Below are 16,067 nucleotides of genomic sequence, written 5' to 3' on the forward strand. Positions count from 1 at the left end.
TCACTTGTAGGCCTACTTCTTTAGCTACATTATTAATACGATAACCAAGCAGTCTTCTAATTAATATTATCAATAATAGAGTTCCAAAAAAAAAAAAAAAAAATCTAGGTGCTATTTTATTTCGTTTTTGAAAAAGAGTTTATGTTGGCATTGCGTCATGTAACGTTGGTTTTGGTGTTTTTTTTAAACAGTTCTAGTGGTCAGCGGCGGTTGGGCTTGACGTCATGGCGCTGTGTGTGTCGTCACGCTGAACGCCGCGTCCCGTTCAGAGAAGTGAATAAAGTAGTTTCGCGGTGTCCGGTGATCATGATCGCGAGTGTGATGTTTTATGCGCTGTATCCGCTCTCGAGGCTCCTCGGCAGGGTTTCAGGTGAGACTATAGCATTGTTATGTCGCTTGTTGATGTACAGCACGTGTGTCTGAGGCCGAATAAAGCGCATCAGCTGCTGTCAGACTGAGTTTGCGCGGAGTCCCGTAAAGTGCGGCTGATTATCGGTGACGGTAACCAATCGATCGGCTCTGCAGGCCTCGCGATCAGTCATCCATTAATGCTGACAAACCAGACAATCAGCTCATTTCCCTCACATCCCAATCTGGTACAGTGTATTGTACACCGCTGTAGGGACAGACCGGGGCTAGTTGTCACACTTATTATTTTAGGTTGGTTTGTTTTCGATCGGTTCTTTATTGACAGAAGCCATGCACAGCATTATCGTATTAACAATAACAACATCTCATGAAATATTCTCACTGGTAACGTTACTGTTAGAAAGAAAGAAAAAAAACGATAATAATAAATGAAACCGTTTTATTTCACATTTCAGTTTAACATATAGGCTAGTGATTCTGGGAACCTGTCATTAAACACCATTAGACTATAATAATAAATCAAGAAACCGCAAAAGTGTTAACGAAAACATACACATTTATCAAATCATTGTTTTGGCCAAAGAAACTGTATTGAATAAATAGTGAAATAATTAAAAATCAACAATTCCTCTAGGCATGGGCTGTATGATAACCTTAGAGAAAAATATCACGGTATTGCAAGTATATCTAAAAAATATGCTTATATATATATATATATATTACACAATATATTTTATTTTTAAGAAACATATAGAACGTTTTGGAACAGTAAACATGTCAGGATAAATAATAAAATTATTCTTTATTAAGTGCAGTCACTGAAGTGAGCCTAAACCTGGAGCTCAACAATAATCAGAACATAAATTATTTTTTGAAAAAAAAAAGAAAAAAAAGTAAAAAAAAGAAAAAAGAATAATCCCTATAAATTAACAACATGAAATAAATGCAGTCACTTAAGTGAGCTCAATAATGAAAAATATAATAAAAACATAATTATAAAAAATTATTAAAAAAATGCAGTCTGTAAACCTGCAGCTCTCTCCGTACAACACACAGTGGCTAAGATTGTTTTTTGTGTCTTAAATGTTATGATTTTGAACAGATGTAAACAGTGGCAGGAGGCTTAAAAGTATAGACGTGATACCAGCTAAATGTAATTATTGTACTACATTGCAGAAAAGTACATTACAGTATGTAGGCCTACTTTGTAATGCTATTCCTCACTCGGTGAAGTAACGTGAGGGAGGAAACTAGCGACGTTAGCTAGTTAATTAGCCATGTTATCTGCCTCAGTAGCAAGCCATATTTATTTCAACACTGAAACAGATGGCGGTGGGTCTCTGTCTTGATCAGGAGTGAAAGAGGGAGAAGTGAAGATGACACAGATCTATTCGCATACGTTGTCAGTGTCGTGCGCTTGCTTAGACCTTTGTTGTGATAAACAGTAAAGTGTGTTCAAGCATCAGCCAAGAGAGTGTAAAGAAATACCCTTTGTGAGAAGCAGTTAAATCAGCAGAAGTTAAAAGCAGATCGTAACTGTATTTATTTCTTGTCTCATCGGTAGGGCTGGATATCCATTCAGATGTCTCGATTCAATTCGATTTTGATTCACAAGCTCTTGATTCAAATGTTTTTTTCTTCAAATTTTATTACATTCAGTGAATATAATTTTAATACAAATGCTTCTGATATTTCAAAAAATATTTACGGGAAACATCCTTTTAATTGTTAGGTAAAAAATGTTAGCCTGAATGCACTGTAAGTTGCTTTGGATAAAAGCGTCTGCTAAATGAATAAATTTAATTTAATTTAATTTTTACAAATGGTGAATTTATCAAAATAAATTAAGAGCCACATATATAGGGTCCTTTTTTAAACAATAATAAGGCCATATAAAATGTTCTGGTAATCAGATGAAGTTAAACAATTTAATTTATCCTAATTAAATGAAAAACCCTTTTACTTTTTGGCAAACAAAGTGTTGCACAACAGAGATTTTTCTGTTAAAATTAAAAGTAATATATTTGTGACGGTTTCTTCACATGTTCTTAAAGCCCATGCTGCAGGTTATCCACCACTGTCGATTAATGTGTACATAAATCACTCAAGATATGTATAACATTTTTAAAATGTCTCAAAAATGGTCTTAAAGACAAGTTTTTTACGTTTTTGGTATTAACATATTTTTTACACAATTCGGTGATGGCGTAACATTGGGGAGAAGTGAAGGAAAGGTAGCCTCAGCCTATTTATCTATAATCTGCGCTATCTGAATACTCTCGTCTGCTACTCGTCTCTCTAGTCACTCTCAATGTGGGCTTTGGTAAATTCTCTCCCCAAGGTGACATAGTGCAATGCATTGTGGGGGAAAGGAGAATCGTTGCAAACCGCTGTAAGATAGTACCTACTTTTCGTATTATATTCCGTTTTGTGATACCCAACCAGAGTTTCCGCTAGAAAAAAATGGTGCCGGTTTTCAGGACATTTTGATGATATGCCGGTCAAGTATCGCCTCTTAATTAGTCAAGGTGAGGAAAACTGGAGGCAGGCTATGTAAGGTAAAAAATGACATAATCAGGCCGCCGAATGCAACATGTTTATTAGCCTAACTTTCAAATAGACGGAAAAAAAAAACATTTTCTACTATGGTTCATTTCTTCATTCGGATCTATTTGCGATCCATTCCATTCTAAACAAACAAAGCATATGTTTCGTCCTTGTTTCATTATAGATTAAGATAATAATTCATAAATGCACGCATAATTATCAGTGAACTCGATAAAAGTTGCAGATATGTTTTACATGCATGCACAAACAAATGCCTTTCAACTTATGTGTGCAAAATTCAGAATGAAATGAATGTGCAGCAGTTTGTACAAATAGAGATTCTAGGTCTACTATACATGTTGTAGCCATTAAATAAGCTTATTTAGTTTAATATTTGTTAAAATATTATAATGTTATTTTTTAATTTATGTTGATTATGAAAAGTGAACCGCACGAGTAAGATAAGATGCGCAATATCGAGAGACATGGAGTGGGTCAGACATGATTTTGACCACTTAATTAAGTTTTGTTTAGTAGAAATACTTTTTTGAAGTGAATTTCGTTTTGTTTAAATTGTATCTTAATTTTAATAATTTTTTTTATCAACCAATTGCCTGGATTTAATACATAAGAAGCAAATATAGCAGACGACAGGCCTAATCATGCAGGCGCCCTCGCGGCCACTTGCATTGCTAGTTGCCTAATTTAACGAAACTCAGCGTAGGCTGAGAATATCTTAAGAAAGCTTGAAATGTACCTAAATACCTATGCTAATTACACATTAAATTCAGGTAGGCTACTGAGTCGCTGTCCTCAGTGCCCAGAAAAGCGCAGTTTGAACACTGAATGGAGGATGACAGACAGCCACAGCGGAGAGAAGAGTTTATGTGAACTTGAATTTAATGACTTCAATATTAATCTGTAGCTCACATAGAACTATGGAGCTCAACATTAACACAGAATAGTTATATGCACAATATCAGATTTGGATCTGTCTCGTCTGACCGATGCCCGATCCACAGAAAATGCCAGTATCGGAGCCGATACCAATCCAGAGTATTGTATCGATGCATCCCTAGTCTAAAACACATGATAAACATGATAATCAGAACCAAAACAGATGTCTTTAGAAGGTTATGACGCAGCTCTATTTTGGAAAAGGGAGCAGGGAGCAGCAGTTTTTTGCATTTAAAGAGACAGGCACAAAAAGCAGCGTTTCTGCTTCCACTCAAAATAGGCATTTTTAAGATGATGTAATAAATGATCAGAGAGGTATTTTTAGCTGAAACTTTACAGACACATTCTGGGGACACCAGAGGGGCATAATATATCACCTTTAAATAACTCACATATGAAAGGGTGAAATTGTATGTATTCGGATGGACTTTGTTTGGTATTTGTGTCAGAAGTGCACTAGGGATGGAGTCTTTGGGGATGGACTTTTTTAACATGCCCCTGGTACTTATTTCTTTGTGGTAACTGTAGTTTTTGAGTTCCAGTAAATTCAGAAAATGTTTATTTTTCCAAATAGATCTGTGACTTCTATATTTTGTCTCTCCACAGAATTGTGGCACAAGGCTCCATCTGTGTACGTTAATGGCAAAGAGGTTTGGGATGGTGGTGGTGCTCTTTCTGGACAGCAGCAGACAGGCCTGTTACTGCAGTGGGACAGCACTGTAAAAACATCCACCGGTCCTGATCCAGACCACACGGACACTGAGAGTCCTCACGGAGTGCTGGGAGATCTACTGGAGCTCAAAAAGAGACCAGAGGAGTTGGACGAGGAGGAAATGCATAAAGATTTGCACAAACCACTGCATTACGTCAATCAGATGGAAGCTCCTGCGGCATCTGTGAGTGATGGAAACACTGGTGTGAGAGCGTGTCGGTGGTCAGAGAGGACACACAGTGACATAAACCTCTCAGAATCAGTGCTAGAAGAAACAACAGATGGAGATCCTGTGAAGAATGAGTCTGTGTTTCCCAATATTGAGTTTCAGAGACACTCAGACATTGATAATATGCTCTCTGCATTCAACCAGCTTGGTGTATTTGATGACCGTGAGGTGGATTCATCGATGTCAGATGGATTCACTCATCCCAGTGCTGATATCTTCCTGGGGTTTGATTCTGACGCTGGGAATGAAGCCCTTGGCAGCCCAGTGTTTGATTTGGCGGCCTTGCTTGCAGACTCTCAGCAGGTCCAGACACCAGCGGAGCCCATTGGTTGGCATTTTCCTGTAGGCCTCGGGCTCTCACAGATGTGTTATTGCCCTTATGTGCAGTTTCCTGACGTCAGCTACTATCCTGCTCTTCAGGACAATATTGAAGGTGCGAATCCTTGATTTACCAAAAATATACACTGCACAAATACCTGACAAAAGTTTGGTCCTTTTGATCAAATGGTTTATGCTTCAATTATTGAAATTAGTTTTTACACATAAATTGTCCTAATTTTAAAAATCTGCAGGGAAACCCAGTGTTTTTCATGCACTGGTCAATTTTAAGATTTTGGTCTGTTTTGCTCCTATAACATGTCTTCTTTTAGACTAGTGAGAAAAAAACAGACAAAATACACATTTAAGAGTTTATTTTATTGCAGATGATCTGTTTTTTATTGTAATTGTTCATTCCTATCGATAAGCCCCTCCCCTCAAACACATATGAGCCAATGGCATTTGAGCATCAGCTGCATGGGGCGCACAACTTGGACATCTTTAGGTTTCAGCACCATAGAGAAACATTGGAAGATACAAATCTTTCATCAGTTTGGTGTTTTTGGTACAAAAATGGCAAAACTATGTGCCTTGGGTAATTTTAACACTGATTCCAGGTATCCTGAGAGGGTGGGCAATAAACTTACTTTATTCCTTTTCCTAAACCCAAATAGGACCGATCAATATGTCCCTAAGCATTCAACTCCAATCCCAATGAAGACGAAAACGTATACGCTCATTACTTCATATGCTCATTAAGTATAAATTTGTTAATGTCATATTGTGCTGCAAGGTATCTCCGGCGAAACTAGCTTATGTTAAAGTTAGTTAGCTAACTGTTCTCACTTCATGTAGATCAACAACACACAAATGAAGGTCTACATTTCAGTGCCTCTCCATATTAAAATGGTTAAATGTACATTTGTTTAATCTTACCCTGCAGTACATGAACCGTGTTGATCCTGGATTTTATCTTTTAATTTTAGTAAAACTCAAATAGTCAGAATTATTACATTTCATCATAGAAAAATTGGGTTGTTAAAATTTTTACAGATGTGAATTTTTCTGATAAATAACAATTTTATATCTATATCCTTTAGATAACTCAAGCTACATTCAAATGTGCGTTTCTTAGTGAAACAAAAAAAAAATCATATTAATACTTCAGCCTGCACTGCAAAAAGTGCTGAGGATACACGTCGTCAAAGTCAGGCAACACAAACCTGTTTCATGATTTGAAACAAAATCACCCATTAGAACATGCAAAAACGAAGAATTCAATGTTTCTATTAAGGTATTCATTTTGTTAATTTTGAAAAATATCTGGAATAATGTAAAGAATTAAAAAATGTGAAGAATTTGTCATGCTCTGGCCATAAAGAGAAGTTTAAAACCACAGTTTAAGGGTTTCTATAGCTTTCACCTGGAAGTAAAAAATCTGCCTTTAAACTTTTTTAAGAAATAACGTTTTGGAATTTATCGTTATGATTATCAGTATCGACTGATATAAATTTTTTTCTTGTGATAATTTGTTTGGCCATATTGCCCAACCCTTGCCCTAGGGTCAGCTGTGTGCCACTGCGTCCATGCTAAGGAGGGCCTTGGTCAGGGTATTCCACAGTGGACAATGAGAGAAAAATGCCCTGGCAAATTATACAGTATTGTTCAAAATAATAGCAGTACAATGTGACTAACCAGAATAATCAAGGTTTTTCGTATATTTTTTTATTGCTACGTGGCAAACAAGTTACCAGTAGGTTCAGTAGATTCTCAGAAAACAAATGAGACCCAGCATTCATGATATGCACGCTCTTAAGGCTGTGCAATTGGGCAATTAGTTGAATTAGTTGAAAGGGGTGTGTTCAAAAAAATAGCAGTGTGGCATTCAATCACTGAGGTCATCAATTTTGTGAAGAAACAGGTGTGAATCAGGTGGCTCCTATTTAAGGATGAAGCCAACACTTGTTGAACATGCATTTGAAAGCTGAGGAAAATGGGTCGTTCAAGACATTGTTCAGAAGAACAGCGTACTTTGATTAAAAAGTTGATTAGAGAGGGGAAAACCTATAAAGAGGTGCAAAAAATGATAGGCTGTTCAGCTAAAATGATCTCCAATGCCTTAAAATGGAGAGCAAAACCAGAGAGACGTGGAAGAAAACGGAAGACAACCATCAAAATGGATAGAAGAATAACCAGAATGGCAAAGGCTCAGCCAATGATCACCTCCAGGATGATCAAAGACAGTCTGGAGTTACCTGTAAGTACTGTGACAGTTAGAAGACGTCTGTGTGAAGCTAATCTATTTTCAAGAATCCCCCGCAAAGTCCCTCTGTTAAAAAAAAGGCATGTGCAGAAGAGGTTACAATTTGCCAAAGAACACATCAACTGGCCTAAAGAGAAATGGAGGAACATTTTGTGGACTGATGAGAGTAAAATTGTTCTTTTTGGGCCCAAGGGCCACAGGCAGTTTGTGAGACGACCCCCAAACTCTGAATTCAAGCCACAGTACACAGTGAAGACAGTGAAGCATGGAGGTGCAAGCATCATGATATGGGCATGTTTCTCCTACTATGGTGTTGGGCCTATTTATCGCATACCAGGGATCATGGATCAGTTTGCATATGTTAAAATACTTGAAGAGGTCATGTTGCCCTATGCTGAAGAGGACATGCCCTTGAAATGGTTGTTTCATCAAGACAATGACCCAAAACACACTAGTAAACGGGCAAAGTCTTGGTTCCAAACCAACAAAATTAATGTTATGGAGTGGCCAGCCCAATCTCCAGACCTTAATCCAATTGAGAATTTGTGGGGTGATATCAAAAATGCTGTTTCTGAAGCAAAACCAATAAATGTGAATGAATTGTGGAATGTTGTTAAAGAATCATGGAGTGGAATAACAGCTGAGAGGTGCCACAAGTTGGTTGACTCTATGCCACACAGATGTCAAGCAGTTTTAAAAAACTCTGGTCATACAACTAAATATTAGTTTAGTGATTCACAGGATTGCTAAATCCCAGAAAAAAAAAATGTTTGTACAAAATAGTTTTGAGTTTGTACAGTCAAAGGTAGACACTGCTATTTTTTTGAACACACCCTTTCAACTAATTGCCCAATTGCACAGCCTTAAGAGCGTGCATATCATGAATGCTGGGTCTCATTTGTTTTCTGAGAATCTACTGAACCTACTGGTAACTTGTTTGCCACGTAGCAATAAAAAATATACTAAAAACCTTGATTATTCTGGTTAGTCACATTGTACTGCTATTATTTTGAACAATACTGTATATGCCACTGTCGCTGTGTTGTCAGTCTAGATCCACACGTGCTTGCCCTGGATAAATGGCCAATACCTCCTCAGGGCTAGTACTACAACCAACAACTCGAGTCAGTTGATATCCCCAGTATAGTTTGTGGCCCTGTTTTCCTGGTTGCTATCCACTGTATAGCTCTTTCAGAGAAATTTGCGGAAATAACCTCCTCAAGATCACAGCTGAAGCACTTGGGAGAGAGACAGAGCTGAAGTTTGTGCTGAAGTTTGCAGTGGAGAGATGTAACTGGAATCTGCTTATTTTTCTGCAAACGAGACCTGAAGATTCAGCTCCAAAGAACAAAGTTGAATGAGAAATTCCAGTTGCCAACTTTCATTTGCCTTTTCTGAATGCATCAGTGTTTGGGGCTCCCAACAGTGACCCTGAGTGTATGTCATCCTACGCAACAGTTATTTTAAATTGTAATAACTATTCATAGTATAAGTGTCTTTAATGTATTCAAAGATGAGATGTGAATAAATGTCTGACTGGTAATTTAAGTTACATCTTATGTTATATAATTGTTTTCCCATGTCAAAGTGATGTGGCGGGTGTGGGAGGACCTTAGTGAGACCCACACCAGCACTTGTGCAGACACAGCTGCTGTGTTTGACTTCAGCATCATGTCTTACAACATCCTGGCTCAGTATCTGCTAGAAGCGAATCCACAGCTGTACACACACTGTCCAGAGGAAGTGTTAGTGTGGGACCAGCGGCTCCGGACCATCCTGAAGGAGCTCCAGATGTGGCAACCTGACGTAAGGCGATGTCCAACCCAAAAGATAGAATTATAACTTCTGTTGATTCTTAGCAATATCATTATTTCCTCTTTTGTACAGATTATTTGTCTTCAGGAAGTTCAAGAAGATCACTTCCTAGAGCAGATCTATCCTGTCCTGACTGACATGGGTGAGGAACAGAGCATAAACAGCTGCCAGTATTATTCTGGGAACATGTGATGAACCTGCTACTGATATGAGCGCACTTAAAAAAATAAAAAAATGACCCAATGCTAGATAAAGACACATCAAGTCAAAGTGGGTGATAATATAGTTCACATTTTGTGAGGAAGGATACAAGCAATCAAGCAGTTGAGATTTGCTGTATAATATATATTGCTTCAAATAAGTGTACTTTATGTATGCAGATAAAGTTGGATATGCTTATACAGGTGCTGGTCATATAATTAGAATATCATCAAAATGTTGATTTATTTCACTAAATCCATTAAAAAAGTGAAACTTGTATATTATATTAATTCATTACACACAGATGTATATTTCAAATATTTATTTCTTTTAATTTTGATGATTATAACTGACAACTAAGGAAAATCCCAAATTCAGTATCTCAGAAAATAAGAATATTGTGAAAAGGTTGAATATTGAAGACACCTGGTGCCACACTCTAATCAGCTAATTAACTCAAAACACCTGCAAAGCCTTTAAATAGTCTCTCAGTCTAGTTCTGTAGGCTACACAATCATGGGGAAGACTGCTGACTTGACAGTTGTCCAAAAGATGACCACTGACACCTTGCACAAGGAGGGCAAGACACAAAAGGTCATTGCAAAAGAGGCTGGCTCTTCACAGAGCTCTGTGTCCAAGCACATTAATAGAGAGGAGAAGGGAAGGAAAAGATGTGGCAGAAAAAAGTGCACAAGCAATAGAGATAACCGCACCCTGGAGAGGATTGTGAAACAAAACCCATTTAAAAACGTGGGGGAGATTCACAAAGAGTGGACTGCAGCTGGAGTCAGTGCTTCAAGAACCAAGGGTCCCAGAGTCTGGAGGAAAAGAGGAGAGGCACACAGTCCACGTTGCTTGAGGTCCAGTGTAAAGTTTCCTCAGTCAGAGATGGTTTGTGGTATCTTGTCATCTGCTGGTGTTGGTCCACTGTGTTTTCTGAGGTCAAAGGTCAACGCAGTCGTATACCAGGAAGTTTTAGAGCACTTCATGCTTCCTGCTGCTGACCAACTTTATGGAGATGCAGATTTCATTTTCCAGCAGGACTTAGCACCTGCACACAGTGCCAAAGTTACCAGTACCTGGTTTAAGGAGCATGGTATCCCTGTTCTTAATTGGCCAGCAAACTCACCTGACCTTAACCCCATAGAAAATCTATGGGGTATTGTGAAGAGGAAGATGGAATATATCAGACCCAAAAATGCAGAAGAGCTGAAGGCCAATATCAGATCAACCTGGGCTCTCATAACACCTGAGCAGTGCCACAGACTGATCGACTCCATGCCATGCCGCATTGCTGCAGTCATTCAGACAAAAGGAGCCCCAACTAAGTATTGAGTGCTGTACATGCTCATACTTTTCATGTTCGTACTTTTCAGTTGGCCAAGATCTCTAAAAATCCTTTCTTTGTATTGGTCTTAAGTTATATTCTAATTTTCTGAGATACTGAATTTGGGATTTTCCTTAGTTTACAGTTATAATCATCAAAATTAAAAGAAATAAACTTGAAATATATCAGTATGTGTGTATTGAATGAATATAATATACAAGTTTAACTTTTTTAATGGAATTATAATAAATCAACTTTTTGAGGATATTCTATTTATATGACCAGCACCTGTAGTATTTGTATAATTTGTCCTGTATTGTAAACCTAGTAATAATTGCATTCCATGCTTTCAAATGCAGTATGAAAAGGGTACAACAAATCAGACATAATTTTAATTTTGTATTTGTTAAGTCATCAAATCCAAATGCAAGTTTTAACATGCAAGACTGGAAATAAGATTTGAGAGCTTTGTTTATATGTTGAAATCAGTCAGACTCATGGCAAGTTGTGAATTTGCAGGTGTGTTCAGATGTTGTTTCCTGTTTATAACAATTATTAATAGATTTTTTTTTTTTTTTACCTAGGTTACACCTGCATCTACAAACGACGCACCGGCACTAAAACAGACGGATGTGCGGTGTGTTATCGCAGCAATCGCTTTACCCAGCTTTCCATCAGCCTGCTGGAGTTTCGCAGATCAGACTGTGAGCTGTTGGATCGTGATAACGTGGGCATCGTGCTGCTCCTTCAGCCGACGGCAGGGCAGAATGAAGCGTTCAGCCCCATATGTGTGGCCAACACACACCTACTGTTCAACCCCAGGAGAGGAGACGTGAAGCTCGCCCAGCTGGCCATCATGTTCGCTGAGATCGACACCATGATCAAGAAATGCAAGAGTGAAGGAAGACACTGTGAGGTGGTTTTATGTGGAGACTTTAACGCTTTACCTAACAGTCCTCTGTGGAATTTTATCACCACCGGACAGCTGTACTACCACGGGTTACCTGCCTGGATGGTGAGTGACCCGGTTACAGTCTTATACGACAGCAGGACAAACAGCGGTCCTACATTTACATACTGAAAACCCAACACAGTCACTACTTTATTCATCAGAATGAACTAACAGTATTCTGGAAATCAGACAATTAATTTACCAATATGAAACATCTAATTTATTATCAATATAAAACATTTAATTTATCAATATTCGCGGCATATACTCTGTAGACTGAATAGGAATGTTGGACAAGTCTAGTCTATTTGTATAGAAACATGTAAACATCGTTTTTTTTCCGTTATGAGATTTAAATATCAGTTGTTTTGTTATATTAAGTGATTTAAACATCGGCCAGGCTTGTTCTAGTAAAAGATTAAAATATTAGTTGTTTTATTCTAGTAAGAGATTAAAATATTAGTTGCTTTGTTATATCATGTGATTTAAATATCAGTCTGTTTTGTTCTACTAAGAGATTTAAATATTAGTCTCTTTTGTTGTATTAAGAGATTTAACTATCTGTTGTTTTGTTTTGTTTTATTACGATATTTAACTATTGATCGGTTTTGTTCTGTTGAGAGATTTGAATATCTAATGTTTTTGTATTAAGAGTTTTAAATATTGGTTTTGTTCTAAGAAGTTGTCAAAAATATGTTAGTGTTATTAGTGTCGATCAGTCTATTTATTTTGCTATTCTAACTATACATGATTTCTTTGTCATTTTATTTGATAATTACCTTCCACTTTCAGTTCTTCCCACTGTTGTCTGTAGCACATCACCTGAACATCACTGATAAATGACATCAGACAGTAAGATGCCATACTGTACTGTGTGATGGTAGAAATGTGTTATCCATTAGTGATTCAGCTTTACTTACATGGCTGAGATCAGTACATAAATATAGAGCATTGCACAACAAAAGACATTTAGATTCTTTCAGCTATTTTTGTCCACATTATAAAGTCGACACAGGGTCCAAAACTTACAAGCTCCAAAAAAGTGACAATCCATATGTCGTTTATGCCAAGTCCTCTGAAGCAACGCTTTGTAGAATTAGTGTGACTGTTTTGAGTCTTTAGTATTGAACTTAAGTGCTTCATAATGTGAATCTGTTTTTACACTCATCAAGATCCTGATAAAAACTGAAATAGATCAAATGAGATGTAGTGATTCTCATTCACTGGAATATACATTATTTTTTTTAAATAAAAGCCATTCTTTGTTTTCCAGCGAACATAACTCTGTTGACGTAATAACTGTTATGTACTTCAAGTGTTTGTGTGATTGGACTGTGTTGTGAATGGAGTGTGTGCTCTTGCAGGTTTCAGGTCAGGTGGATTTGTCGTATAAAGTCCATCACACGAGGCTTTTCGCCCCCTTGTGGCCCAGCAGCCTCGGCATCAGTGACGACTGTCAGTACAGGTCTGACACACAGAGCGCAGCTTCAGGTCAGCGCCAGCTCACATTTCACCCCTTGAATTGGATTCCCAGCATGCATGTGTTAAGTTTAGCTCATAGCTGTATGTTTCCAGCAGATAAACGGCAGTACAGTGCTGAGTTTCTGTGTCAGCTGCGATACAGTCCGGCGGCGTGTGTGCGTCCCGCTGATCTGGAGCTCATACGAGGAGTCACTGACAAAACACCAGGTGATAGACTACTCTCCTCATGTCTGGTGCACCAGCTGGGCAAGAGTTAAGCCTAGCCTGGTTTTAAAGTAACCTGGCACTGCATTACAATTTACACACTACTAACTATTTGAGCATTGCACCTTTAACCTTAGCTGAAACTTAATGTGTGTATGCCATGTTTTGACTGCACTAATTTGAGTTAAAAAAATCAGACTCATTAACCCCTGGTTAACTGTTAGTTGGTCTAATTAATTGTTTAGACAGTCTTAACATAGTGGCTAGATTTCTGCTACTGGCCGGTCAAACATTGCTGAGAGAAAACAAAAACAGATGAGTCGTATATCGGACATATTTTATCATTACTTTCAGAAATAATACCATTAAATAAAACCGAATGTTCACAAACATTATGAACACCATAAACATGTATTTTATCTCTCATCACCCAACAACGAATCCTTTCATTGAAGGTAAAGATCATATTATATGAATATGCTTTACTTTACACAGAACTTACGACCTTCTAGCTGCATTCTGTTGAGAAAAGAGAACAGTGGTGCAACAAGTACAGAGTTAGTTAAAAACTAACTGACTAGTAGTTACTAAGCCTTTAGTGTGGCTTTTACTTTTCAGTTTAATAACTTGCAGATGGCTGGTGCAGCCCAGTGCTTCACACCAACGTCTGCATGTGTCTGAGATGTTTGCAGTCGTGTGTGCTTCCTGAAATATACTCTTGTTTTTACAGACCCAGAAGACATGGACATGTTTGGCCCAAGGTGAGTTAGCTGATGCATTGACGAACTACACTAACTGTAATCCTGATGCATCGAGCAGAGAACCAGACTGAATGATGTGATGAAGTCCATTATGTTTATAATTGAATATCTTGCAGTAAACTCACTATAAAATATATCTTTTTATATATATATACGTTTAATCAGAAGTCTAAGAGTAATTTTCTTTTGTACCATCATTTTTGATTCAGTTAGTCAGTGCATTTGAAGTGGTTCAGGGGATTGAAGTAAATAGTCTTGTAATGTTCCCAGACAGCAAGCAGTTTCGGCCCAGATCCAGCCCACATCTGGCCCCGCATGAAATCCATGCGGGCCAGATGTGGCAACACTATGTTGCTGTCTAGGTTGCCTTCTGTTATTTCAAATACTTTATCAAGTAGTTTTTTTCATCTGGTTGCTACTTGGTTTGATTAATCTCTGTGGAGAAACATGAGTGTCCTGCAGCGGTCACATGAGGTTCCTCACATCAGATCTGGTGTTCGGCAGGTTCCGACGCACGTTACATCACGAGCTGAGCCTGAGGTCTGCTTACAGTCACGTCCAGCCTGACACGCAGACGGCTGTGGTCAGCACTCTGAACTCTGAGGGAGGAGCGATGGTGGACTACATCTTCTTCTCCACCCGCAGGACCGGCTCTGCTGCAGCTGAAGGTAATGCGCTGAGCTGCCAGTGAATCTGAACCAGCTGTTATCTCACTTCACACGAGCCCAAGAACATCAGCTTGCTTTTAATGCTGCAAATATCTCTGGAGTGCTGGTCTCATCTTCATTATCAAATAAAACCATCATTATTATAGTAAAGTACAACTAAAACAAAAAATAAAAAATATAAAAATAAATACAAATAATAAAGGCAAAATGTATCATTTTCAAGTTTATGTACTAAAATAACTGAAAAATTACGGAAACTACAAGGTATTGTATTTTATAGACATTTAAACATTTAAACATTTTATAGACAATTTACAAAAAACAGAAAATAATACAAATGGTTTTTTTTGTAAAAACAACAAAAATACTGTTAAAATGAACATGAAAGCAAAAAAAATACAGAAAATCACATTTAAAATAATTACCAAGTTAAAGTATAATCTCGATACTAAAATATCACTGAACCAAACATTGTTATTCTGACATTATCTATTTCATTGTTATTTAATTATCGTTTACACGTTTGGCTATTTAAATCATTAAAGACTGTTATCTAGCGAACAAATATAGCATAAAGCACTTTTCTAAGGCTATGAATGATGAACATGATTATTACTCTGCTGTTAAACCTGTTTCACACGCAGTCTCCTCGTGTCTTCTGTCTCTGATTGATAGTTTAGAGCAGGAGTCTTCAATAGACGGCCTGTGGGCCACATCTGGCCCGCCAGAGAATCAGAAATCAAAATCAGAAAGAGCTTTATTGCCAAGTATGCTTGCGCATACAAGGAATTTGTTTTAGTGACATAGGCTTCCAGTACACAGACAACAACACACAGACACAAAAAACTAAACAAAATATTAGGCAAATAAATAAGTGTATAAACAATTGTGCTATAAATGATAATGGATTAGGATTGAGTTAGATGCAGGGATGTACTAGGATGGAGGGGTAACAAATAAATATAAGGATATTGCACATTTTTATTGCATAAGCATAAGTGAGGAACATTTAACTGTTCATGAGGTAGATTGCCTGGGGGAATAAACTGTTCTTGTGCCTGACTGTCCTGGTATTTGCAGCTCTGAGGTGCCGGCCCAATGGCAAAAGTTCAAAGATGGGGTAACTTGGATGTGAGGGATCCAGAGTGATTTTCTGAGCCCTTTTCCTCACTCTGAATGTATACAGTTCTTGAAGGGTGGGCAGGGGAGCACCAATAATCCTTTCAGCTCTCCGAACAGTTCTCTGTAGTCTTCTGATTTTG

General features: G+C 37.8%; 1 protein-coding gene across 3 annotated transcripts in view; it reads left to right on the forward strand.

Annotated features, from left to right (window-relative positions):
- The first annotated feature begins 208 nt into the window (after window positions 1–208).
- The window catches only part of angel1 (angel homolog 1 (Drosophila)), a 41,454-nt gene continuing 25,595 nt past the window's right edge, over window positions 209–16,067 (forward strand). For 2 of the 3 annotated variants that reach the window (XM_026229356.1, XM_026229355.1), the window contains exons 1-9: window positions 209–370; window positions 4,480–5,247; window positions 8,984–9,201; window positions 9,283–9,352; window positions 11,323–11,753; window positions 13,055–13,181; window positions 13,266–13,379; window positions 14,107–14,137; window positions 14,642–14,805. In XM_026229356.1, the coding sequence (XP_026085141.1) occupies window positions 307–370; window positions 4,480–5,247; window positions 8,984–9,201; window positions 9,283–9,352; window positions 11,323–11,753; window positions 13,055–13,181; window positions 13,266–13,379; window positions 14,107–14,137; window positions 14,642–14,805 (1,987 nt within the window). In that variant the 5' untranslated portion in view covers window positions 209–306. The remainder of the gene's footprint in view (window positions 371–4,479; window positions 5,248–8,983; window positions 9,202–9,282; window positions 9,353–11,322; window positions 11,754–13,054; window positions 13,182–13,265; window positions 13,380–14,106; window positions 14,138–14,641; window positions 14,806–16,067) is intronic. The other variant, XM_026229357.1, reaches the window with a different exon arrangement.

Source organism: Carassius auratus, chromosome 42, assembly GCF_003368295.1.
Source record: "Carassius auratus strain Wakin chromosome 42, ASM336829v1, whole genome shotgun sequence".
Lineage (NCBI taxonomy): Eukaryota > Metazoa > Chordata > Actinopteri > Cypriniformes > Cyprinidae > Carassius > Carassius auratus.